Source organism: Sinocyclocheilus rhinocerous, unplaced genomic scaffold, assembly GCF_001515625.1.
Source record: "Sinocyclocheilus rhinocerous isolate Xijiao unplaced genomic scaffold, SAMN03320098_v1.1 scaffold445, whole genome shotgun sequence".
Classification (NCBI taxonomy): domain Eukaryota; kingdom Metazoa; phylum Chordata; class Actinopteri; order Cypriniformes; family Cyprinidae; genus Sinocyclocheilus; species Sinocyclocheilus rhinocerous.
Window position 1 is genome coordinate 410,274 of NW_015645566.1, and position 25,145 is coordinate 435,418.

The window sequence follows — 25,145 nt, forward strand, 5'->3', positions numbered from 1 at the left end:
ACTCTGGAATAACCTACCTAACATTGTTCGGGAGGCAGACACACTCTGTCAGTTTAAATCTAGATTAAAGACCCATCTCTTTAACCTGGCTTACACATAACACACCAACACATTTTTAATATTCAAATCCGTTAAAGGATTTCTAGGCTGCATTAATTACGACAACCGGAACCGCAGACACTTCCCATAACACCCGATGTACCCGCTACATTGTAATGTTGTAATGACTGAGGCCATGTCCACACGTACACGGGGAGTTTTTCCTTCTTCCGTTTAAAAAAAAATCTCCATCCACACGAAAACGCAAACGCATGCTATGACGCACTGTCAAGAGCATGCCTAACCAACAGGTGGCGATATAATCTCAACCGTAAAACCATGTTGGCCAATCAGAAGCCTGAAAAAGTTTCCAGTAGGTGGAGATAACAGCACAGGCTCCGACGTCACAAGCCAAAAACTCCGGTTTCGCTGTCTACACGATAACACTGCAACCGGAGTTTTTGAAAATCTTCACCCTGGCAGGCGTTTTCAAAAATGTTCGGTTTCAGTGAACCTGTGCTGTATTTGCGTGTGGACAAATGGCCAAACCGCGTAGAAAAAGCTGCGGTTTTAAAAATAACCGCGTTCGTGTGGACAGGGCCTAATATTCTCTGGGTCTCAATCTGGCTCAAATTGATAAGCAATATAGACGACGCCATTGTTTACAATACAACCAGAGCACATGGCACTGGGGTGAGGGGCGGGATATTTAGACGTGCACTAGAGGCGGTTTAGTCAATCACAACACACTGGACCAGCTAACCAATCTGAGCCTATTGCGTATTTCTGAGGGAGGGGCTTCATAAATGCAGGAAATGATCAGTGCATTTATAGGAGAAGGGACAGTGTGGTGTGGAATAAAGGTAAATTATGTGAAAAATAATGTTGTTGTTTTTTTTTTAAACGAAGCATTAACACATGTTAGACTGCACCCCATAAACACAGTCAAGCCTAGAAAAAAAACAGTCAACCACCCCTTTAAAAATAAAGTTGATCAAATAAAGTTTATCGTTTGGTTTCTACGTAGACCCGTGTTCGCCTCTTGTTATTTACACTACATGTGTTAATCTGTGGGCGGGGCTAAACAGGCAGCGATGTAGAAGCAGGCATTGATCTTTCTCTGCAAAGACGGTGTTTAGCCACACTATTACGTCATAGAGTGACACATTCCACAACCTGTCGTTTTGGCAGATTGGCTTCAATATAAGCTGTTTTTAGACTAATGAGAAAGATTTAAGTTCTGAAAATTACAGAATGTTTTTATAGCACAATGACCTCTTATATATCAAAAGATCAAGCGAATTTTGATTTCTCAGTTCATGACCCCTTTAAAATGGGTGTTATGTAGGGGATGCCAGGGCATCACTATGCAGTTACTAAGGCGTTTTGAATGGTTATTAGTCTGTTGCTATGCTGTTGTTAGAGTCTTGCACCCTCACGCCTCTACACTCTCTGAAAAAAAAAATGGTACAAAACTTGTCACGGGGTGGTACAATTTCCAAAACTACACTTTTGTACTTTATTTAGCCTTCATATCAGTACCTCAAACGTAATATTAGATAAATGGTCCCTTTTGAAATGGTACTGTCCCAGACAGATTCCTTTTGACAGTGTATGATTTTCTTGTCTCTAGATATGGATTCGGCCCCTCCTTCAGTGTAAATCATAGGGAATTTTTTCACTCGCTTTATCAAATTTCAAGTCTGAGCGCTTAGAAAAGCAACAGCACAGGTGTTAGATTTGAGTTCACACTTACAAGTATGAGCAGTATCATAATGACACAAATGACAGACATATGTTAGACACACTGAAACACATACAGTGTTCAGAATCACGTTCGACTGAAATATTTTGGGAAGGCTGAAGCCTGAAGCAGAAATCAATGGCGCAGCAGGGGAGCAAGTGTTCAGTCAGTGAACTGATGGACATCATGAGCACACTGACAGCGCAGGAGAACGGGTGGGGTGTCCTGTGGTTACCCTGACAACCGGCATGTCGACGGGGAGAGGGCGTGATGGAGTCGCGGGGATCGATAGCTTACTTAGTTACAAAAGATGCTATTTCACAAGCCAGTGGTCAGCAGGCCCCCGAAGTCAGTTGCCTCAGATAACTGTTTGTTAACAAGTAAACTGTGGCCAAAGAAAGCACATCCGACGCTCCAGTGACAGCATGGAGACGCTACTTAATTGGCTTTTAGCACCTTTCCAGAAAAGAAACCAGAGCGAGAAGGAGAAAAGAGAAAAGCTGAGAGGCAGAGTGAGATGCAGCCTGTCCTATTATCTGTGTATTGATGATGACTTGGATGGGATTCCATCAGTTCATCTCTTCCTAGAGTCTCACAGACACCTGATTGGACTGTTGTGTTATAAGGAAGGAACTGTGGGTAATGGAGGTCTAGGATTTCGCCTGGCTACCGGTTACTAAAGGGCTTTTGACAGTGTAGAAAAGGCCTTGGGGTCATCAGCACTGGGTTGACAAAACATGAAAGAAGATTATCAAGCTTTCAGGTTTGGTGTGCAATATTAATTTGGCAAGAGTGCATGATCCTAAACATGCCTTAAGAGTTTCAGAATTGACTGATTTTGTGTCCACAGATGGAAGTCGTACACCTGCAAAAACATGAGATAGTTTGCAGAATTCTCATGCTGCTCTTTTCCATATATTTACATGCAGCCAAATAATCAATTTGCATTGGGATTGATGGCTTAATTGGACTGAAAAGACATAATGTAAACATCTCAGTTTCATCATATCACATTCAAAAAATACCTTGCCCACATGCATAGAGACGTGATGGGTATGTTGACATACAATTAACATACAATTAACAACATGGTCGTCGGAGCAGAATGAATATTTATTAAATATTAGCTAAAAAGCTCTTCTGACTTAAATGTCAGCTTTCTTTTTAGATATGTCATCAAGGCCCTAGTGACATCATTATGGTGGCTTTCCCCGTGGTGACTGGGTTTTGTTTGAAATACATGTAAAGCACATGTAAACAAATATGTGAATTGGACTGCAACATTTAACGTTTATAGAAATGTAGTATAGGTGTAGAAACATACCTACTATCATGCTTCAGAATGACCAAAAAAACTATAAAATTTATCCACAGTACTTAGTAAATGACCTAGTACAGTGGTGGCGAACATCGGTCCTGGAAAGCCACAGTCCTGCAGAGGTTTGCTTCAACCTAATCAAACACACCTGAGCATGCTAATCAAGGTCTGAAGGGTTACAAAAAAACTACAGGCAGGTAAGTTTTTATCAGGGTTGGAGCTGTGCTCTGCAGGACTGTGGCTCTCCAGGACCGGAGTTTGTCACCCCAGACCTAGTGAATAGTCAATTTTCATTTTTGGGTAAACTATCCCTGTAGGTAACTATCACTGTTAAGTTGAATATTGTTAAATAGGTTGCATGAATGGTCTAACCTGGCTGCTCCTCCTCGCCCTTCCTCTTTTCCTTCTCCAATCGCAGTGCATCTTCTGGGCTAACAGGCCTGCCCAGCTCATCCCGAGGGATAATGCGTCCATGGAACAGGCACTGAAATTACATCTCATTTAATTCAGCCGTTTATTCAATCAGTGTCCTGCTTATATCTATTTATTTACACAATGAAATAAAAATATGTTTCTACCATTCTACCAAACACAGCTAAATATGGGCAAAAATATTCAGTATTACATCTCTTCTGTGTATTTTGTAGGGCATCGTTATTGTTACTTTTCTGACCTTTACTCTGTCTTGGCGTTCACACAACGATCCATTTGGCATTGGTGCTTTGCACTTGTGCTCCACAGGTTTACATTTCCCAGCAAAGGTGATAATTCTAGACTTCATCTCTGCAGACACTTCCTCCTCCACCTCATGAGGCACCCAGAACTGGTGCTGTGATGCGTTCCTAAAAACCAGTGAGGACAGGGTCTTAGTAAAGGAACTGCACAAACTCTATCAATGTGTGATCTTTGACAGTTGAATTTTTGAAAAACCTTCATATAGAATCTGCCTTCACAAAGTGCATTTTTTGCAGGGGAAATATTTTAGGAGTGAGCATAACTTGTAAAATGTATTTTTAGTATAGAAATCATGGAATTTCTATAGTATAGAATAGTATGGATTTTCTCAGGACTTTTGTAGATTTCCATGACTTTTCCAGGCCTTAAAATTACAATTTACAGGTCTTCCATGACTGCAGAAAAAAATATATTGTATATCTTGTATTAGGATGTAAAAAAATTAAACCTCCAGATCAATGTTTTCATCATTTAATTTTGAGGAATAGGAGTTGATCTGAAGTCAGTGTGCATACAATGGTGCTCTCTAGTGGCTACATCACATATCACAATCCATTCATACTTCAAAAAGAGACTGATGAATGTGTTATGTAAAACATTCTCAATGTTTCTTATGAATGAGACTGTACTTGATGATTTTGCCAGCAGTGGGCTGCTCCTCTCCCCAGTAGTAAAGATCCACACCAAACGGAACGACAGGGGCCTTAACAGAGGCATAGTCTTTGTTTAAGCCCCCATGGTCACTGCTGCACACTGCGACCTCAGTAGAGCCCCCAGACATACTGAAACAACCAGAACACACTTCAATATCCAAAACAACAACAACAATAATAAAAAAAAAAAGTTTCATTTTTTTAATTTTATTTTGTATTTTAAATACTATATGAAATATATATTTTTATGAATATTTCCATATTTCCATATAAAAATAAGAAAAACGTTTAAAAATGTTTTGTTTTCTCAGATTTCTCTCACTATATTTGAAAACATTCTGTTATTTTAATCATTTTGAGCATTTGATCATTTCCAAATATTTTAGTTTTTTTCTGCTAACATTCCATTTCTTTCTTTTTTTTCAGCCCTAGTGTATACCAGTCTATGTTACCTGATAAAATAGGGCATGGAAGTACAAATCACCTTGTAGAAGGAGTAGAATGAATCCTCTGTTTGAGCACACGCAGCGTTGCAGCAGCATAGGTGGGGTCCTGCTCTTCATCATACATCTTCCTCTTGAGTCGAGAGAGACTGGAGGACACAAGAGGAACAGGTTTTGATGGCTTGGCTTTGGCCCCAGAGGTTGACGTTGAGGGAGTTTCATCAAGTCCTATTAGATACAAGAGGAAGAAGGAAACTATATGATGTTACGTAAGGTCAAATATTCAGAACACATCATTCAGACTTGTAGTCTAATGGACTGAGGGGGTTCCAGCAGGAGTGTGCAGGGGCTTAAGGTAGTCTTAGGAGTGACACAAAGATCTAAGACTCACACTTAAGCTTTCTAGCTTCCAGAACGAGATGAAATTAAAAACAAGTACGGCGAATTCCTCATAATACTGATTAAGGGACACCTGATCACTTTTCAAAAAATGGCCATTGTGGGTTTATGAGGAGCCTGGTTTGCTCTTATTTCTTGTCAACAAATATGGTTTCCAAAAGTAAAAAATCTACATAATAGGCAGTACATTTAGATACGTTTATCTGAAATGCTTATATCAAATACTTTTTTTCATATTTTAAAGTCTTTGAAAAAAAATCTAAATATAATTTATACATTAAACACATCTAGGTTTGGTATTTGTTTATTTATTCAGAAAACATCAAATACACTGTGCCAACCAATTAGGTTGCAGAATTTTCTTGCACAAAATTATATTCTTTATCTGACTGATGTTCCTTTTTGCTTCATTTTTATATTTGAAACTAGTGATTCAATTAAAATTCCTTAAGATCAATTATACTAATCTCATTCCACAATTTTCACAAAAATTAGTAAATACAGCTGTACATAATAATATTATGCCTTCAAGAACATTAAGACTTATTTTTCATATATTATATATATCATAAATTTTGTACTTTACAACTGACCAACACTACTGAAAACAGTCTCTAGTAATCACACATGATCTGTGTTACAAACTTTTTTTTTTTTTTGTAATAATAAGAATTGGAAATATATTTAATCAGAATCTATGGAACTGAACATGGATTCGAGTCAATTCTGTCAAAACCAAGTCAAAATTTCTGGTAAGATGTGATGTGTATCAGCAGTGAGGAAATCTAAACTAGTCAGCAGCCAGGTAGTAAACTAGTCTAACTATTAGCAAGTTCACTAGCCAGCTACACAGCCTAATATATAGATACCTCATTGAATGACCAATTTGTAGCGAATCAGCTCACGGGGAAATATGAATAATTAATCATAACTAGTTATAATTAATTATAAATATTTAGATCCGCTGTAAGTATTTACTTGACCTCTCAGGGTCAACTGTCTGTCAATTCTAAGAACGTTAATTTCCTGGTTAAGGGAAATAACTTTCTTACTGTACAATTCTACACAGAGCCTGTAGCATAAATCTGCATTTATATGAATTTTCTGTATTTTAGATATAAGATAAGATATAAAATACTGTATTGTATTTTTATAATAAATAATTCAGGTACTTTGTTTAATTTTAAATACATTTTCATGTATTTGTGCCCATCTCGGTTCATAAAATTAGTTTGCAGTTCAGAAAAAAACATACTTGCTTATAGTCTAATATTCTGGTCTCTAGATATGGTTCAGGTTCCTCCAATTCATAAACTTATGATTGATTGATTGATTTGCCTATTTTATTGTCCTCCTGCAAATTCAAGACTGATCACTTATTTCTTTAGCACAAATGTTTGCAAGGCAGGACTAGTTATGTGCTGATTACTTTATCAAATCACTAACTCTAAATATAAGCAAAAGCAACAGTGATGCCTTGGTAAAACCAGCAGTTCAGTTCAACAGATGTAGTGGGTTACAAAAGAAAATGAATTATGGTCTCAGGACAGGATGAGAATCCTGATTGTAGTCATCCAGTGTATACAGTTAATCCAGGTTCACTCCCTTTCAATGACTTACTGCATCAAAGTGGCACTCGGGTGTGCAAAATCATGAAATACGACCAAAAGCTTTCTTTTTTGGTTCAAATTGACCAAAATGGTAGCTATTTGTCTGAAGCAATAAAGTTGCAGGTGCTAAAGAGATAAATCAATAAGAGGAAATAGAGAGGCCCAGCAGTAGACATAGAGTTGAGCTGCCAATGGTGGCGTTATTGATTTTCCTGAGTTCAACAGGCCTTGTAATTAAAATGTAAATTTTGAGAGAGATAACGTCCTGACAGGAACGCTGGGATAAAGGGATAGATAAAAGCTATGTTGTGAAAGGAACGGTGAGAGAGAAAGGAGGAGAGGAACAGACAAAATGCTTTTCAAATTAAAGTGTTTCTCTGGATGAGCGAGCTGATGTGATTTTGAAAAAAGAAAGGGAAGGATTAGCCAGGGATGAGCTCGAATCCTGTGACAGGTTGATGTAATATTAAATGAAACTGCTGATGGTAACTTGCACTGATTGATAAATTTGAAATGATGGAGTAAATCAGACTTGGCAGTAAATCAGAATACTTTTTTTTTTTTGAGTCCCGTTTTAGGAGTATTATACTGCGAATGGTTGCACTCTCAATGCACAATTTCCATTTTCAATCTATATTCCTCCACATGTAGAGTGCACCCAAAAAAAAAACATCTTTTCACATTTTTCAATAGAAAAATGACATACATGTCTCCAAATGAGCCTCACATCTGATTTACTGTGGTACAACATTACTAGTTTAAGGTAAGCATCAATATTACTACTGCTCATATTTGGGGTTTAAGGACTAGAACAACCGTATTAAACTTCAGCACATCCTGCATTCGTTGTCCTACATGAAGGATATTTCAGAATGTGCACTGTTAAAGAAAATTATTACTTTTCTAAGTGATCATAAAGACCTGGGCATGGGATCTTTTGACTTGGGCAGAAAAAAATAAATAAATAAAAAATGAAAACTCACAACCACATAGTAATGCTGTAACAAAGTACAATAAAATGTTAAACATCTAGTTTGTATTGGTATATGTATGATATATGATTAAATTCAATTCAGAATAATCCGGTCTTAGATGAATACACGGTTTTGTAGGTGAACAGTTTAGCGCACAGAGGCCTGTGAGGTGAGCATTGTAAATTACCACTCCAAGCTAATGGGCGCTCATTAACACCATTGCATTGTTAATTTGGCATGGCCAGTGCACTGATCATTACATACTTTACTGCAGAAAGCAGCTTGGCTCTGTGAAGCTGTAGAAATTATATCCTAATGAATCTTCAGTTAGTGCCTGTTTAGAGATGCTGAAAGGAAATAAATGAAGACAGAGAACAGGAGAGTCTGGTGAAATCATATTGCATCTCATAATTAGTGAGCAGCGTGGAGCTCATTACCAGGAAAATCTGGAAATTACTAAACTACTTCCAAAGTGCATGCTGTTCCTACAAGAACTGCATAAATCCCATTAGCCACTGAAATTGATTATTTTCATGACAGTAAATTTAAAATTGGACAGGATTTGAGGTCAAATATAATCTGTGTTCTTTAGCTTGTGTCTGACCTATTGCTTGACCTCTGTCTTTTGCCTGTGGCTTCTTGTCAATAGAGCTGTCCTTGCCCAGATGGACAAGAATCTTTTGCATGTACAAATAGTCAGCTGTCAAAACAGATTTCTATTGGCGGCCCCAGGTTATAATTGATTTATACCAGGCTTAAAGCAATTTATTACCTTTCAAAAAGATATCAGAGTTTTTAAATGAGCAGCTGTTTTTACACTGAATGTGATATTATTTTACTCTCACATTTGACCCCAAATTATTTTCAAATGGAGATTCTTATTACTGTAATGAAGTAATTTTTCTTACAATGATTTTTGTACCTATAAATAAATTAAAGGCAGTACAACAAATTCCAAATACTATTGTGATGTATAAATATTTTACAATTTATACTTTAAACAAAGAATCTAGGGGGAAAATAGCTTAATTGTCATAAAATGATGTCACAATGCAAAAATAATAGATTTCATGGTCTTATTTATTTTACTTTATTATTATTTCTTTGGGGGGGGTCATATTTTGTTAATTTTTTCCCCATTTATTTTGTAGAAAATTGTGACCTGGCAATGTTCTTCACAGAGTCGATGAGACTCACTTTTACAATAATGCAACATATTTATTAATATATGAATCTTGTGATTTTTCCAATTAAATTCACTATCAACATACCTATTTTTAAAGTAAAACTCATAGCTAAACAGCACAACTACCACAAGTTGTGCATTGCTTTGAGCACAAACACTTCATGCTTTACACCTTAACTCTATAAACAAACTTTCCTTTGTGCTTTGAAGCTTTTCAACAGCTAACCATTTCTAACTAAACTCACCACTGTGCTTTTAATTCCACATTTAAATATCCTGCTGCTTTAAGCCCAAAACTACAAACAAACTGGAATCCCCAGAGGACTTTTCAGCTCATATCTACTTTGAAGCAGCCACTATAAGAGTGTGGCGATATCCTATGAGAGATTATTTGGATTAAGCATGATCCTATAGAGAAAGCTAGTCCCTTTACTGATTAACAGGTTTGTCTTATTGCATTAGGCTTCAGATCTGCACCTGAACAAACTCACCATACTCTGCACGCAGATGTTCAGGAATGTGAGGTTCATAGCCCTCCTTTTCCGGCACGTCTACAAAATCATCGTCGTCATCTTCTCCATCTTCAGGAGCTCTCATCTAGCTCGGGAAAAACAGTCGCTTTAAAGCCATGATAATAAATAACACCTAATAGAGATGGTAACATGTGAGGGAATTAAGTAACTATGAGCCTATTTTTCTTGGTTTACTCTAACATTTGCATTTTACTTTGAAAATGCTATCAAAAGTACTGTTGCAAAACATTTACTATTTTTTTGTCATTCTCAAAACGACGCTTGTTTGCTGACAGTTTACAAAGAATGTCTGCAATTCTCTCCTGGCTGATTAACACTCAGATGGGATATTCACTGTGGCCTCAGGATATTCCAGAGATTTACAGCACTATGAACGGCAAACTCTGCAGTAACGTGGGACATCTTAACATTTTAATTCAAAGCCTTAATAGAATTTCCAGTTGACCACATCCAATTTTTTTTCTAGTGGTAGTCTATCTGAGCATTGTCCCAGCTAACTGTGACCGCATAAAATAACAGTTGTTATGTTAAACAGACTTTTTCCAGCATCTGTCTGCACGCAAAGGAGATAATAATAATTATTTGCGATGGTTCAGAAAGTAGGCCTACATGGGATTATTGACAAGCCAAAATAAACTAAAGCTGCTGGTGGATGCCCACTTAATACTGGGTATCTTAGTCTTGGCTAGAGATGGTGAGGTTGAGTTGTTACTGATTACATCTTTGTGCAGGTTGCTCTACAAAAGAGCAGGGCGAACAAGGTGATACGATTTTTCCTCTGAAGTTCCGTGTTCACATCATGCAATCACTGTAAGGAGATCAAGTCAACTCGAGGCACCGGATAAACCCATCTTAAATGTGATTCAAACCAGATCAAGGCTTTAAGTACCTTTGACTAGAAGAGAAGTTATGGTTTCTCTGATCTTATGTGTATCTATGATCAAGGTAAGCTGAAAAGCTTTCATAAATCGCAGGGTTTGGAGAAAGTATCAAAGACAAATGCTCAAATTTTATCATGTCATATTATGTTAATGCAAAAACCAATTTTGCACTTTTAACATTTATATGACAGATTAGATTTTTACAAATGTATAATACTCTATGGGGGAAAAATTATATAAATTATATATATAATAAATTATATATATATACATATATATATATATATATGTGTGTGTGTGTGTGTGTGTGTTTAACTTGTGTTTCAATGAACTAGTTTTCATTTGAAATAAGAAATAGTGTGTATGTCTTATTAGATATAATTAAATTGTAAGCAACATTTTTGTCAGTATTATATCATCCATCAGCCACAATACTCTCTAGACACTGGTATTTGTATCAGCCTTTAAAAAACCCACAACTGATCAACCAATAGATCTGAAATATCATCAATGTCTGTACCACAATGCAGGGCATTTAAGGGCCAAAGTTTAATATCTATAGTTACTAACGCCAAATATGTTCAATAGTAAAAGTGATGACTTAGCAAACACAACTAATTCAAAAAAATAAAGCATAATCACACTGTAGGTGTCTTTAAGTGCTGAAGACGATGGTGACTGGCTCATGGCTTCAGGAGGCAGGTGAGCTTTATTCTGCTCTCCCTCCGAGCATCTACTGCTGCCATCTGCACCTGCTCATACATCACTCGCGTTGTAAGTTTTGTTATCACTCTAACACTAATCAAAAGAGAAAACTGTCACCGCCACTGACCTGTGGAACCTCCCAATTATGCTCTTCAAGAGTGACAGCAGCACTTAACTTCCACTGCCAGGTAAATGACCACCATCAATCTAAACAGAATAGCAATGAACCACCGGGCTGCAAATTATTATTATTTTTTTGGTACAGAAATCCCCAGCCTGGAATTTATGAAAGGTGAAAAGCAACTCAAGGCTATTTTACCCCCCTCCTCCTGGGCCCCACTCCTTAGCCGAGGGTGTTCAGACTTGCAGGCCTGGGGAGACGACGTCTGCATTAGTGCTAAACAGAATTTATGCCTTTTAATTTACTCAAAAGGTGCTTAAGCGGCTCGTGCGCTACAATGCATAACAGAATGCCAGTTTTTAAATATGGGGGTCGTTGGTATAAAATGGTATATATAATCTGTGTGCCCTTCCTTTTCGAGGGCAATGCTAAAGTGTACGGCTCTAGCGTGCCTTTCCATTTTTTCTGTCTAATTGTCTCCATGATTACCTCAATATAAAGTACTAAAGATTGTAGCTTGCTTTGCTTTCGTTCATTTTTTTTTTCTTTTTCATTATTGCAGGCAGGCTATGTTGACAATTCCATATTGAGGTATAAACTGTCTTTGCATGAGGTCTCAATTATGTGCACTGGTGGCGTTGGTTCAGAAATGAGCCCTCTATGGTGAACACAGAACACATCTGTGTGTTTTCAGTGGTTATGAAATTAAATAATCCCTTCATTTCATACTCAAGCCCTATAGTCTCCACCTAAAATTTGTAATGCAATGAAAATTGATCATTTTAAAGTCAACATGATATCAAAATTATCCTATTTATGTGTTAGCTTGCTGCAAGTCTTTCTATTACAGTAGATATCAAATAACCCTCTTACTTTTAATCCCTCTCCTCCAAACACTCCTAGTCCAGACTCCTAGTTTGTAACACCTACTTTTTCACTGTGTAACCCACTACATTTTTATCTGAATATCCTGATTCATCCATAAATGTATCAGATTACGATTAATTTCAGATCAAGGTTGATCAGTATGTTTATTGTGGCCCTTATACTCAAGCTAAATACATTATAAGGGTTTTTTTTCACTACACACAAACTGCATAGTTCACCCACTGTCTGCACCACTGTCTACAAGCTACTTTTAATTGTGACCCACCCAATGAGAAGTTGGTAATTTTCCAAATGGATGTAATTTATTAAACGATAAAAATAACAAACATCTTATTACACTAACTTAATATATTTAGTTAAAAAAAGAATTGCAATTTTCATGGTCAATTGCAGGCAGTTTCTTAATTTTCCCTCTCATACCATACACTTGTCAAAATGCTGATTTGTCTTATTTCTGTCAGTCCCACCCACAATGTTATGTTTATGACATAAAGACATAATTGTAAGATGCATGAGTTTATGGAGTTGAATTTGAAAATATTGAAACAAATATCAGTCCATTTTTAAAAAACTATATATTGGATATCCCAATCGAAACTAAGTCTTAGCAATGAATCCGGACCATCTACAGTTGAAACCAGAGCATCTGCGGGTGATGGATTTATCGATCGGAAACTTCTAAGCCAAGCGTGTTTGAAACGTCATATTAGCATATGTACAGTGTTTGATTAGCTAAATACATGCGTCTTTTGTAGAAAGAAACAAAAACAATGTGCTAGATACTGTTCTCCACAACAACTGCATACTTGCACGGTCCTCAATGTTTACAATGTTTATTGAAATATTTTACAATAAACTTACTTTAGTTAATGTTAATTAAAGCATTAACTAACATTTGTTACAATATTTATTATGCTTTATTAACATGAGTTAATAAAAATACAACTGTTCATTGTTATTTTGTGTTACTAATGTTACCAGATACAACTTTTAATTTTACACATGTATTAGTAAATGTTAAATTAACATTAATGCTAATCAATGCATTAGAAGTATTGTGTAGAAGTATATTGTTAGTTTATGTTAACGTTAACAAATGAAAGCTTATTGTAAAGTGTTATAGGTGACTACAGACATTTTTCTAAACAATAATTCAAATAATGCTTATACTGTCATTATACCAGACAGAAAATAGGCATTTTATTGTTTGTTTTTTCAGAGATGTATATGGGCTGTTTTGTTATTTTCAGTTTTGAACCTTTGTGCTGCGTTATATTTTCTGTTGGAAATTTGACGTGCAGTTTCATACTGTACAGTACACTGTGCCCACCCTGTTTTATGTAGGCCCACCCACTTAAAACATTTCTGGCCTTTTCCCCTGGTCTGTACTTGAGTTTAATTAGTTACTTTTACATTTTTATAGTATTTAACACATGTAAACAACACTGCTAATAGCCGACAGAGTCCACTTCGGAAATAGAGAAACAGGAAAGTCCATCACCACTTTAAAAAAGGGAGGGAACATTTGATGTAAATTGAAACACTGAGCAGTCATTCTGCAATCTGCAACTAATTACAAACTTTAAACATCATTTCAATCTCACCTAAACCTTTTTTATGCATTGTTGCCACCAGCTGCAGAACAGATTGTCTATTCATCTTGTCTTTATTTAACCAAATGCGGTTACTACCTTGACATATTAAAGTGCAGTTTAAAATACTGGCACAATAGACATTGCAGACCAAAAACTGTTATGTTTAAATCACTTTAATTCTTTTGTGATAAAATCAGCACTGTCAACTTGTAAAGGCAGTATTATAATTCTCTGACTGGAGTGTGTAGATACTGAGAATGAGTCTCCATAAGGGTTTTTGCTGACGCAGGTGTTGCTGACATGTGAAGAACACCTCCAAGTGTCTCAAGGAAAACTAAACTCCTGACAATGTAAAGTAGCCCAGGAATGTTTCCAGAAAATAATACCACTTATGTAGAGAATTTGATTCTTTTACAGTTCACAATACAATATCAGCCCCTATAATGATTGAAAAGTTGAAATATCACTTGAAAAGTGTCTATAGGTAATAATCATACAACAGTCATTTTAATAAGTTATATATTTATGTAAAATGAACATTTATATTAGATTAATTTCTAAGTAATAAAAATGAGTATAAACATTTAAATTAATTAAAATAATAAGACAATTATCTACTAATAATCTTCTAATTTTATTTTATTAAATGTGTATTAGTAATTATAATCTAATGAAAAACGCTTCATTTTGTGCATTTTTTGTTTATAAAATGCTGAGATATTGTCCCTCTAACCAGGGTTATGATATTATAACAAAAACTAAATCTAATATCTAATAAAATCAAAAAAAAAAAATTTTTATAATTTTGTTACTTAAAATAAAAATAAAATGTTAACTGACATAAATTCAAAATATTAATGAAAACTATGATAGTATCTCAATGATACTTAAAACAACACATGCCGCTAGCCTCCATGATTTGTTTCATCAGCAGACATGGACATATAAGAGTGATGTTGAATATTTAGACGATGTGCTCCCACGAGTGGACTACTGGCAGACATTCGCAGTGAACTCTATTGATCATGCAGTGGCCCCTGGCCTCTACCCTGAGAGGATAAGATAATGAGTTTCCGGTTAAATGTCCCCCACTTATGGGGAAAAACACATTCCAGCAGTGCTCCTCGCGCCCTCCAATATATTTTGTACGGTCTAATTAACTCTGTAAGCAATCTCAATTACTTTGTGCCCAGGGAAGCGTCGGCCAGGCACACTCCTTAAGCAGGTCTGTTATCCTTTTAAAAAATGAGCTGAGGAGGTAGCCTCGGACAACTGAGCCCTACACTTCATTTGTCTTTGGCCAAGTTTGATGGCTATGCGTTTAAAAACTCATTCAATCTTATAAACCAAAAATTAAATGTACTCAGCTGTGATGGTCCTCTGTGCATCTGCTATTTATATGCTAATCTCCTCTCTTACGGGGAAGGTCTTGCAAATTATTACGGCAAACCAATAACTCAGGTGTATGGACTAGCAGGCTAGCTGACTGCAGAACAGAATGAAATGCGTTTTGTCACGAGAACACGTTCTAGGCAGCCTGGAGAGAGACTCCCGTGAAGTTTCCTGTCATATCTCAATTTGAAAGCTCACACACATATACATACATACAAACACACACACACACACACACACACACACAGGGTTATTTCAGGATAATTGAGACATTTTTCCCAGTCATCTCAATGGCAAAAGTGTTCTAATTTACCCCAATTCACCCTATTCACACTTTCTTTCAATCTATCTATTTATTGAATAGGTTCACTGTAAAAAAAAATTTGTAATAAAACAAAGATTACTTAAGTATGATATAAAATACTATTTCAGTCTTTCTGCTTCAAAATTTTACACTTAATTCAATGCGTTACTTGCCATTTGTTTGTAATTATTTGTTAAATTATTTGGGGAAGTCGTGGCCTAATGGTTAGAGAGTCGGACTCGTAACCCAAAGGTTGCGGGTTCGAGTCTCATACCGGCAGGGATTGTAGGTGGGGGGAGTGAATGTACAGCGCTCTCTCCCACCTTCAATACCACGACTGAGGTGCCCTTGAGCAAGGCACCGAACCCCCAACTGCTCCCCGGGCGCCGCAGCCAAAAAAATTACCTGGAGCTGCCCACTGCTCCAGGTGTGTGTGTTCACTGCTGTGTGTGTGCACTTTGGATGGGATAAATGCAGAGCACTAATTCCGAGTATGGGTCCCCATACTTGGTCACGTCACTTTTAAAAAAAAAAATTTTTGTCCAAATTGTTTAAAAAGCAAATCCTACAGTAAATGTTTTTCAGAGTACATTTATTAATTAAATAGTTTTGTCTGCCGAAAACAAATATTGACCAACATTTAACTGTAATTGTGAGTAACCAAAAGGTATCAGTTCTTTCATGTCGAAGAACACACTGTGAGCTAGTGACCCCCACAAATGAATTTGATCACTTAATTCAGAGTTAAATGCACGGCTGTCATTGCATTAGATCACAGCACATCTAAGCAAGTGTCATCTCAAATGCCGCAGGAGCTGTAGGTCTTTTAACCAGCTGCTGTTAAAGTTATTTTTATTGGATATACAAAGTCAGTTCTCCTCAAGTTCACGCAGATTTCCTAGCAGTATAATCGCAGGTTTAGAGGATCACAATAACAATCAACATGATCCACATTTCACAACCACAAAGTGTCACAATATACTTTGTCTTCATACTGACCGATATATATTGTTATTTTTTCCACACAAAAAAAACATGCTTTAAAATGTTATTTATCACAACAACATTCATACATTTTTAAGCGGTATTTACTTTAAATCACTGTATATGAGATTTAGATATAACATATTTATCTTTTGTTTGCCAAAGAAAAAGAAACTAAATAGATATTATTGTTCTCAATTATTGCACCTTCAGGCCAAACCATTAAGTTGCCTTATCACAGTAAATAATGTATATTCTCCCCTGGCCCTATAAATGTTTTTTCCTTACATATTTTGTGCATAAGGAACCTCAGACCTCAGCCACAAATCCACACAAGGATCTTACATGAGGAAAAATATGGTGTGCTATTTATGCAAATAACTGATATTTTGGTATACTTTAGTAATTAATTTTTCCTTATAATATATTTACATTTCCAAGCTATTGGAGTTTTTTTTTTTAATCTAAAACTCATTATCATGTGATAAAGGCACACAGAAAAATTATAAATAGTCATTTTACACCTTTTTCTGTTCTTCAATCAGTAGGAGTTTAAGCTGAAAGCAATTCCACCCATGTCATAGCAATGACACAGGGAATAAAGTAATGGAATGCTTTTAGGGGGAAAAGGAAAAACTAATTATGATAAAGGCCTTTTAGTTGTTGCTTTATCTCAAAGCACTGACTTTTTGCATTGAAAATCGTCACTGAGAGTGATAAACCTCTCTGGCGTGCAGTCAAGTGCTTTGTCAATGTCAAACCCCTCCTTTTTCTCTACCCTGTCTGTTCTTTTCACCCAGTTAAAAATGGATAACATGTGTCATAATGGGTATCTCCTAACTGCTTGCTGTGTCCCATTCCACCCTAGAGTGAGCAAATCTCCATTAGCAAATGAGCTGTGCCTCCCCGTAGAAAAACTCCCAGTATCAATGCAAAGATGCACGTCTTAAGAGTTTGACCATACAATAAACAGTGTAATCTAAAAATGTCCACACTACACAAATATTCTCAACACCCTCGTCATGTGTTACATGTGGACATCTTTTGACAAGCAAACATTTTCCAGCACACTATTTGACAAAATTCCAGAATGTAATGTGTGGGGAAAGAGCGCCCTCCTCTGGGGATAATGCATTACTGAAGTTATTCCAGATGGAATTTGCACTGCTGAATTACTGTGATGATCACTACTGCTTACAGCATGCTACATACTGTATTTATACATACAGTATACTATACCTTACTCACTCAACACAGAAAAATCAGTCATGAATCAATGGAAATTCATTGATATATAAATTAATGTATTATATAATAACTATTAATATTATATACTAATAATAATCATTGTTATGTAAACATATTGTTAAAAACAAAAGATGATTTAAACACCAGAAACATTACGATCTGGCTTTGATGTAACTGTGAAAAGTTAAATATATTGAATACAATTCACAAAACAAATTCACACATGATATTTGTCATTGTAAAATCCTGGAACAATCCTGGAAAATCCTGCCCGCGCAGGCAGCACATCAAAAATAAAAATAGTTGTCAGTCAACTCACATTTTCACCTTCACAACACAACAGATGCTTCAAATTTAAGAAAGCACTCAGTTATAACAGAAACAACAGGATGTGAGCATGTAGTACTCTCCTTACTGTTTAACTGAAATCAGTGCAAAAAAAGTGTAAGCCTACATCTGTTTGAAAAAACAAACTCACCACTCTTCTTTCTCTGTTTTTGTAATCTATATGAAGACACTCGTGTTTTCTCAAGGCATACTCCAGTGATTTCTTTAACTCAGTGGCTTTCCTCATCAGTTCTTCCTCAACACCTACCTTTGTAAAGACCTGTAAAAGACACATTTTACAGGTCGCTGTAAAAGATTATGGTTTATATAAAGTTTCAAATATGGATTTTTGTGGAAAAGAGCAGCTTGGACATTGTGCTAAACATCTATTTTTGAATAATCAATGACAGGTTTTTCATTTGGGAATGAATGATTCCTTTCAGAGGTCAAAGGGTTTACCTGGATCCAGGACTGCACAAGAGGCAGGTGTCTGGTTGTGATGAGTCTATGAAGATCCCTCACAGTGTTTACTATGGCTTCATTCTCCTCCGTCTCCCTCAATTTTAAATCTGCAGACATGATTCAAATGGTTATTCACAAAATGTCCCGATTTGAACTCCAAATTCCATGCCATGCTTTGACATGACAGAGGATACGTATCATGAGAATAGCTGTGAACACGATCAGTCAGATACACCTGTGGACACATTGAGCTCCAGCTGATATCTATAAGACATTAAACCAGTGCTGCGGAGAAACGCGTCCTCATCAGGAACTTCCTCTGTGTCACTCTCGTCACTACACTTGTCTGTTTTCATCATTTGTCTTCTCGGTCATCTTTCCGTTCTGCTCATTGCTCAGGTCTTTACTGCAGCAGGGTTGGTCAGATATGTTCTCAGCTCCCGCAGAGGTTTTAGCAACTGCTGCTTCCTCGTTAAACAGGTTTAAGTCATCGGTTGCAAGCAGTTTTATGCAGTTGTTCATCTCAGTCAAGGTTTCCTCAATCTCAGTCGTCATTTCTTAATGAAAGAGAGATCAAAACAAGCATTTTAGCATGGATAGAAATGGATGGGCACACTTTTTCTTATTTTTAACTATGGATTAATGGCACTTAATGACATTTTTAAACAGAACAAGACTTGAACAAGAACTTGTCACTCTTTTTAAACAAGATTGTTAAATGCTATTTGTGTTTTCTAGATATTTAAAAAAAAATAATAATTACAAGATTTTGAAGAGGTGATTTTAGTTCACTGAACAAATGAACTTATGTTTATTTGTATTGCATCCAAGCAACTTAAAAAGGTGCTAGGAGTTTTGAGCTAAGAGTTTTGAAAAATTACATCAATGTTCTAATATTAGCGCCAAAGTGATTGTTAAAAACAAACTGCAACTATACTATTTCACCCACATCCTGTAAATGTATTGCCACCTTTTACTTTTCCCAAGTCTTAAAGAATAGTCTAGCAATTCATTAACCGCTTCAGACAAGGCTTTTGTAGTCAAGAGGTTATGAATTAAAATGATTGATTTATTGAGGTAAATATTTAGGCTGTTGATTTATTTTTACAGTATTATATCTAAGATTAACTATTCCAGGATATTGTTCATTTAATTTACAGTATGCCCTGGGAGCTATCACTCAGTGTTTAACCAGCATATAAAGTATTTACTTAACATAGTTTCTCAGGAAATGTTGATTCTTGGTGGAGCTTTGAAATCTTAAACATGCTGTAAAAAACTTAAAATACTTTATTGTAAACTTACTCTTACAGCAATACAAATCTAGGAATTTCACAATTACGCAAGCTTTACACGCAAATTGTTAAAAAAAATTTTCTATCTGTGCATTTTAACCACAGCAATTTAGAATTAGTTCCACTTTCTGCATACAAATGACTGGATTGCTTATGGGACATGTGTGTAGCCACATTGTGTATGCAAACAGGGTGTCAATGACTAAAAGACGATATCTTGAAGGTATCAGTCAGACTGAGTAAGTTTTCAGGACAAAATGTCTGTAAAGTACTTGTTACTGTGGATGTCAGTAATGATTATTGCCAATTTACACAGGATAAGCTATACAGACATTGTTGAGATAGGTGTGCCTATACTGTATACTGCATTATATCTAGGATTATTAGCTGAAAGTGATTTAATTTCAAAAAGTGGTACAACAAATACTATATTACAAGCCTGTAATAATAAATTGCTCTCATAAATACATAAACCTGTTTCCAGAATGAACGCAATGGCATTTAATAAATATGTGTAGGTGCCTTGTACGTCAGCTGATCTGATTTTCAATACTATAATTAAGAAGAAGTATAGAGAACTATAATTAAAGGTGAACATAACTCACTCCCATTTTCAATAAGCAGTAATTCCAGTATCTAAATAAAAAAAATGTGTAGAAATTCTGCTGTATAATGTAGGCTGACTTCAGATATAAAAACAGAGATTGGATGGGTAATCAGATGATGTCCTATAAAGAATATGTGGAAATATAAGCATGATCCGCACTCACGAGAACAGTCTTCTTTTTACGTTTTATTTGACATTAATCACTGATGGGAAAAGACCAGTGCTGCGTTCAGCCCCAACAAAAACGGTGCAAAACGTTTTTTAAACGGAAACGGTGGTGCGTTGAACACCCTGTTCTGATGACGCAAAAGTTGCAACTATGGCAGCTGAGAAGGCCATTCTTTGTGTTCTTTTTGAAGAATTTTCGGAGCCTGATGAAATCGGTATAAATACGTGTTTAATACTGCAAAATACGCTCGATGGTACAGTCACTGCCCTTGCCCTCCAGAATAAAAGAGAACATCCCAATCAAATGAAGGGATTTGTGGAAACTGTGGTTCCTAATTATTGTGATCAAACATTTGCCTCGCATTTCAGGATGAAAAGACAAACATTTCAGGAGAAGGATAATCCACTTCTTATCTCCAAGATCTATATGACCTTATTATTTTTATTGTGAATATTAGGCTTATCATTATTGCTGATCACTGTTGTTGTGCTATGATATTGTAATATTTACCATTATATAATCAGAGCAGTATAGAAAAGTTTATGAAAGTGTCACTCCATAATACAACAGCAAAATATATAAATATGTATAGTATTTTTATGTTACATTAATCAGTGTCTAGCACACCTTCCTAAGGAAAGGATATGGACCAGAAGACATTACAATTACTAAATTATATTTAGACAGACTTAAAGAAGTTCCAGATCTATACTTGTGCCCTTATTATTTCAGTTATTTTGCCTTTAATGTAAATAAACATGTGCAAACAATATTCTTGCCCTTGTGAATTTATTTGCATGTTAATTACATTGTGCCAGTTGTCTCTTTAATACCGCGTGGTTTATATACATGTTGCTGCTGATTGGGCTGACATGTTTGACACACCCACCAAACAAAAGAATACGCATCTCAAACCCCGTTGCACACCGTTTCCAGGAAACATGTCGTTCAAGCCGGAAACCGTAGCAAAACGGTGCACACCGGTTTGAGCTTGGTGCACCCTGTTCTTTTCCTATGGGAAAGTCTTTTCCCATCAGTGATGAATGTAAAATAAAACGTAAAAAGAAGACTGTTCTCGTGATTGTGGATCATGATCTCCTATACTAAGTAACTTAACAGATTGACACACCAAAATAAAAAGATCAAGTGACGGAAGAGCACGATGCAAACTGCGTTGTAGAAATATAAACATAGCAATCCAGTGGTGTCTATTTTATGATGTCATCTGCAACCCAGTTTTTCATTATAGATCAGCAGTTCCACTTTGAGAAATGTAATGTTCTTATTCAGTAATTTGACAACTTTTCTGAAAAAAAAAAGCCAATAGACCAATTTAGAGTAGACGTCACAGTTACGTCACTTGCAGCTGCGCGCGCATAGTGGTTTGCAGAAAAACACTGGGAACAAGTGGAGATAAATGGGTAAAATCCATGGAATAAAAGAAAAAAAAAATTGTGCCTTTTGATGTCAAGATCGGAATGCAACTAATTTTTATAGAATACTATCGTCAAAGACGCCATTTGAAGCTAAACGCAGACGTTTAAATGGACATACTATGGATGAAAATGATTACTCTACTTTTTATAAAATCAAATTTACCTTTTTTATTCTTTTATTCCATGGGAGCCATGGAGACTGCTGCTTGAAAACCGTCATTTTCTGCCTCCAGATAGGCTCCGCCCACAACAAACGTCATCTTTATAATCTTTTTAAACCTAACTATTTTGTACACTATCCGTGAAATTCTCTAGCCATAAAGGCTATCTCTCCTGGGTTTTCTGCAACAATGATGCGCGCGCATCCTGAATGTTTACAAACCTATAATTGGTCTATAGTGCACTTGCACACAATTGGCTCCATGACTGCATTATTGGCCTGTTTGCCACATTGCTAGGCCTTCAAGTTTAGAGGAGACATGACATAACGACGATAAAAATTACATTTATATAAAATAAAAATATGTGAGTAAATATATCAAGGTATAATCAAATTACTTGATTTTAGTGAAGACAACTGATTTTAGTGTAAAATGATTTTACTTTTATTTTTATTTTTATTTATTTTGTTAATTCTCTTTCATTTTCTTCAATGGAGTTACAGTTTGTGAACATAAAGGTGTTTACCCTCCATTTCCTGTTTGGCCTTTTCAAGCTTCTCTTTGTAAATTCTTTCCAGTCTCTTCTGTTTCTCCTTTTGTATTTTTCTCTCAGCCAGTGTTCTTGCTTCAACATCATGAAAATCTACCTAAAAAAGAAACAATGCTTTTCTTAAAGGGATAGTTCACACAAAAATGAATAATCTGTTTGTGGGTTACCAAAGAGTTTCTGGTCCCCACTGACTTGCATAGTATTTTTTCCATACAACAGAAATCAATGGAAACCAGCAACTATTTGGTTACCCTTATTCTTCAAAATATATTCGTTTGTGTTAAGTAGATAAAGAAATTCATACAGGTTTGGAACAACTTGAGGGTGAGTAAATGATGACAGAGAACTTTTAATTTTTGGGTGAACTATCCCTTTAGGGAGACATTTCACTATGATAATGACAAATTATAATCAAAATTAAAACCGCCCATAACATCAAGTGCATAAAAACCATATGCAAATAATAAACAGTTTGAACATAATATTGGAAAATACAATGATACACAATAAAAAAAATGTTTTATCAATTGCTCGATTCATTCACATTTGATTACACAGCTAAATTTAGCTAGAACACAATATATTTTCCATAACAGTCTTTATATAATTACATAACAAAAGTGACATGTCCCAGGGTGCAAACTGATGGCATCAATCTGCTTAAGAAAGTGATATCCCAGAGACAGTTTCTTGTACGCCTCTCCATACGTGGCGTGCCATGACTGCACAGTCTGAATGGCAAGTGTCCTTAGTTTTCTCACCACCTCTTTGGGTGGAGGCAACGGTTGCTCAGTGTCTGTTTCTACTGTAAGTTCCAGGAACTCCTGAAAGATTGTGATGAGAAGACCTCTGAAGTGATGCGACCGGCTGAAAATCTCATTGACCATTTGGAAGGCAGAGAGACGGATCTCTGCATGCTCTTGGTTCAGCTGGGTCATAATCAAGTTGTAGAAATTATCGACATAGTCAGTGGAAACTCTGTGGTCATAAAATAAGGAAGAAATACAACTTAAAAAGGAGCGTAAAGTCATAAGTCCAGTGCTGCTCTGTAGCCACAAAAACAAACACACAGGCACATGAGCAAATACAGATTTATGCTTACTTGGCAAATCCCGAAATGGACTTTGATTAGGCTTCATAACTGACAACATTGATAAATAAACACTGGGTAAGACCAGTTTCCTCATTCTGTGACTAGATAATGAGATTATAAGCACACTTTGGGCAGAGGTGGCAAAAGCTTTGGTGACCATGGCATGGCTGTCTGAAATCAGAATTTACGGAATCTTTTTTTTTTTTGCCTCACCATCTGCAAGCACAAAATGCATGATGGTTAAACAAAAGACTGTTACTGGCTCAAGTTGTCAATAAGTTCACTACAAGTCTTCAAGGTAAAGTTCAATGGGCTCTAGGGGTTAATTGGTTCAATGGACCTTTTGCTAATGCAGTGACCGCAAATGGGGCAAAAACACTCACTAAGCAAATAAAGATGCCCTTAAAGAAGAGTTTTCCTGTTGCTATCAAATCGTTTCCTGAATGTTCTAATCTATTCACATCACTCACAGTTTGGTCCACATTGTTGTTGTTGTTGTTTTTTACTTACTGTGTGTGAAGAAATCAACAACCTACTAAACATACTTGCATATTTTCTTCACTTCCTTCATTTTGTCTTGATTTAACTGTGGTTCTCCAGAGGTAGTCAACTTCTCAACCAGTTGTGAGAGCTTATCACGTATTGTTTGGTCCATCTTGACATAACCCTATAACAGAACGAATAAAGAATGAAAGTATGAAGGAATGGGTCAAAGCAACCATCACTGAGAAACAGTTACTCCCATATGCCATTATTTTTGTTATGCAGCTGCTGTTCAACACAGATATATTGGTAACACTTTACAATAAGGGTACATGAATAATCATCTACTAATTCCTAAATTAATACTTAATTCATCATATACTAATGATTATTAAAGGTGTTAACTAATCATGAACTAGTGAAGAGCTATCCTTAACTACAACTGGAGTCATATGGATTCACACATGAATACCGGCAGCCTTAATGTTAGTACATGTTTGATAGTTAATGCATTAATTAACATTTATGGGTAAACTAAATCAAACAGCCTCTTTAAACAGGAATAACAAATACTCTGACTTTGAAATGAATTTAAATAATTTAATATCATAATCTGAGCTTTTGACATCTTCAGCATTGTCATAATCATTACTGAGTGGCGAAGGATTAGTTGATCCTCCTCGTCAAGCATAGAAAATACTAAATACACTAATAACTGATCTTGTCTGTTTTGTGTTGTTCTCTTTCCCTTTAAATTCACCCTACTGCGACTTATATGCAGCTAAATAAATAAATAAAAACTCAAAACCC

General features: G+C 36.0%; 1 protein-coding gene across 1 annotated transcript in view; it reads right to left on the reverse strand.

The window, feature by feature from the left end:
• The window catches only part of LOC107706729 (UV-stimulated scaffold protein A-like), a 41,848-nt gene extending 17,332 nt beyond the window's left edge, over positions 1-24,516 (reverse strand). The window contains 12 exon segments of the mRNA XM_016510534.1: positions 3,474-3,585; positions 3,775-3,943; positions 4,466-4,618; positions 4,974-5,160; positions 9,593-9,698; positions 18,231-18,359; positions 18,539-18,648; positions 18,777-18,895; positions 18,897-19,098; positions 22,736-22,852; positions 23,403-23,737; positions 24,398-24,516. Of these exon segments, the coding sequence (XP_016366020.1) occupies positions 3,474-3,585; positions 3,775-3,943; positions 4,466-4,618; positions 4,974-5,160; positions 9,593-9,698; positions 18,231-18,359; positions 18,539-18,648; positions 18,777-18,895; positions 18,897-19,098; positions 22,736-22,852; positions 23,403-23,737; positions 24,398-24,507 (1,849 nt within the window). The 5' untranslated portion in view covers positions 24,508-24,516.
• Between the last annotated feature and the right edge of the window lie 629 nt (positions 24,517-25,145).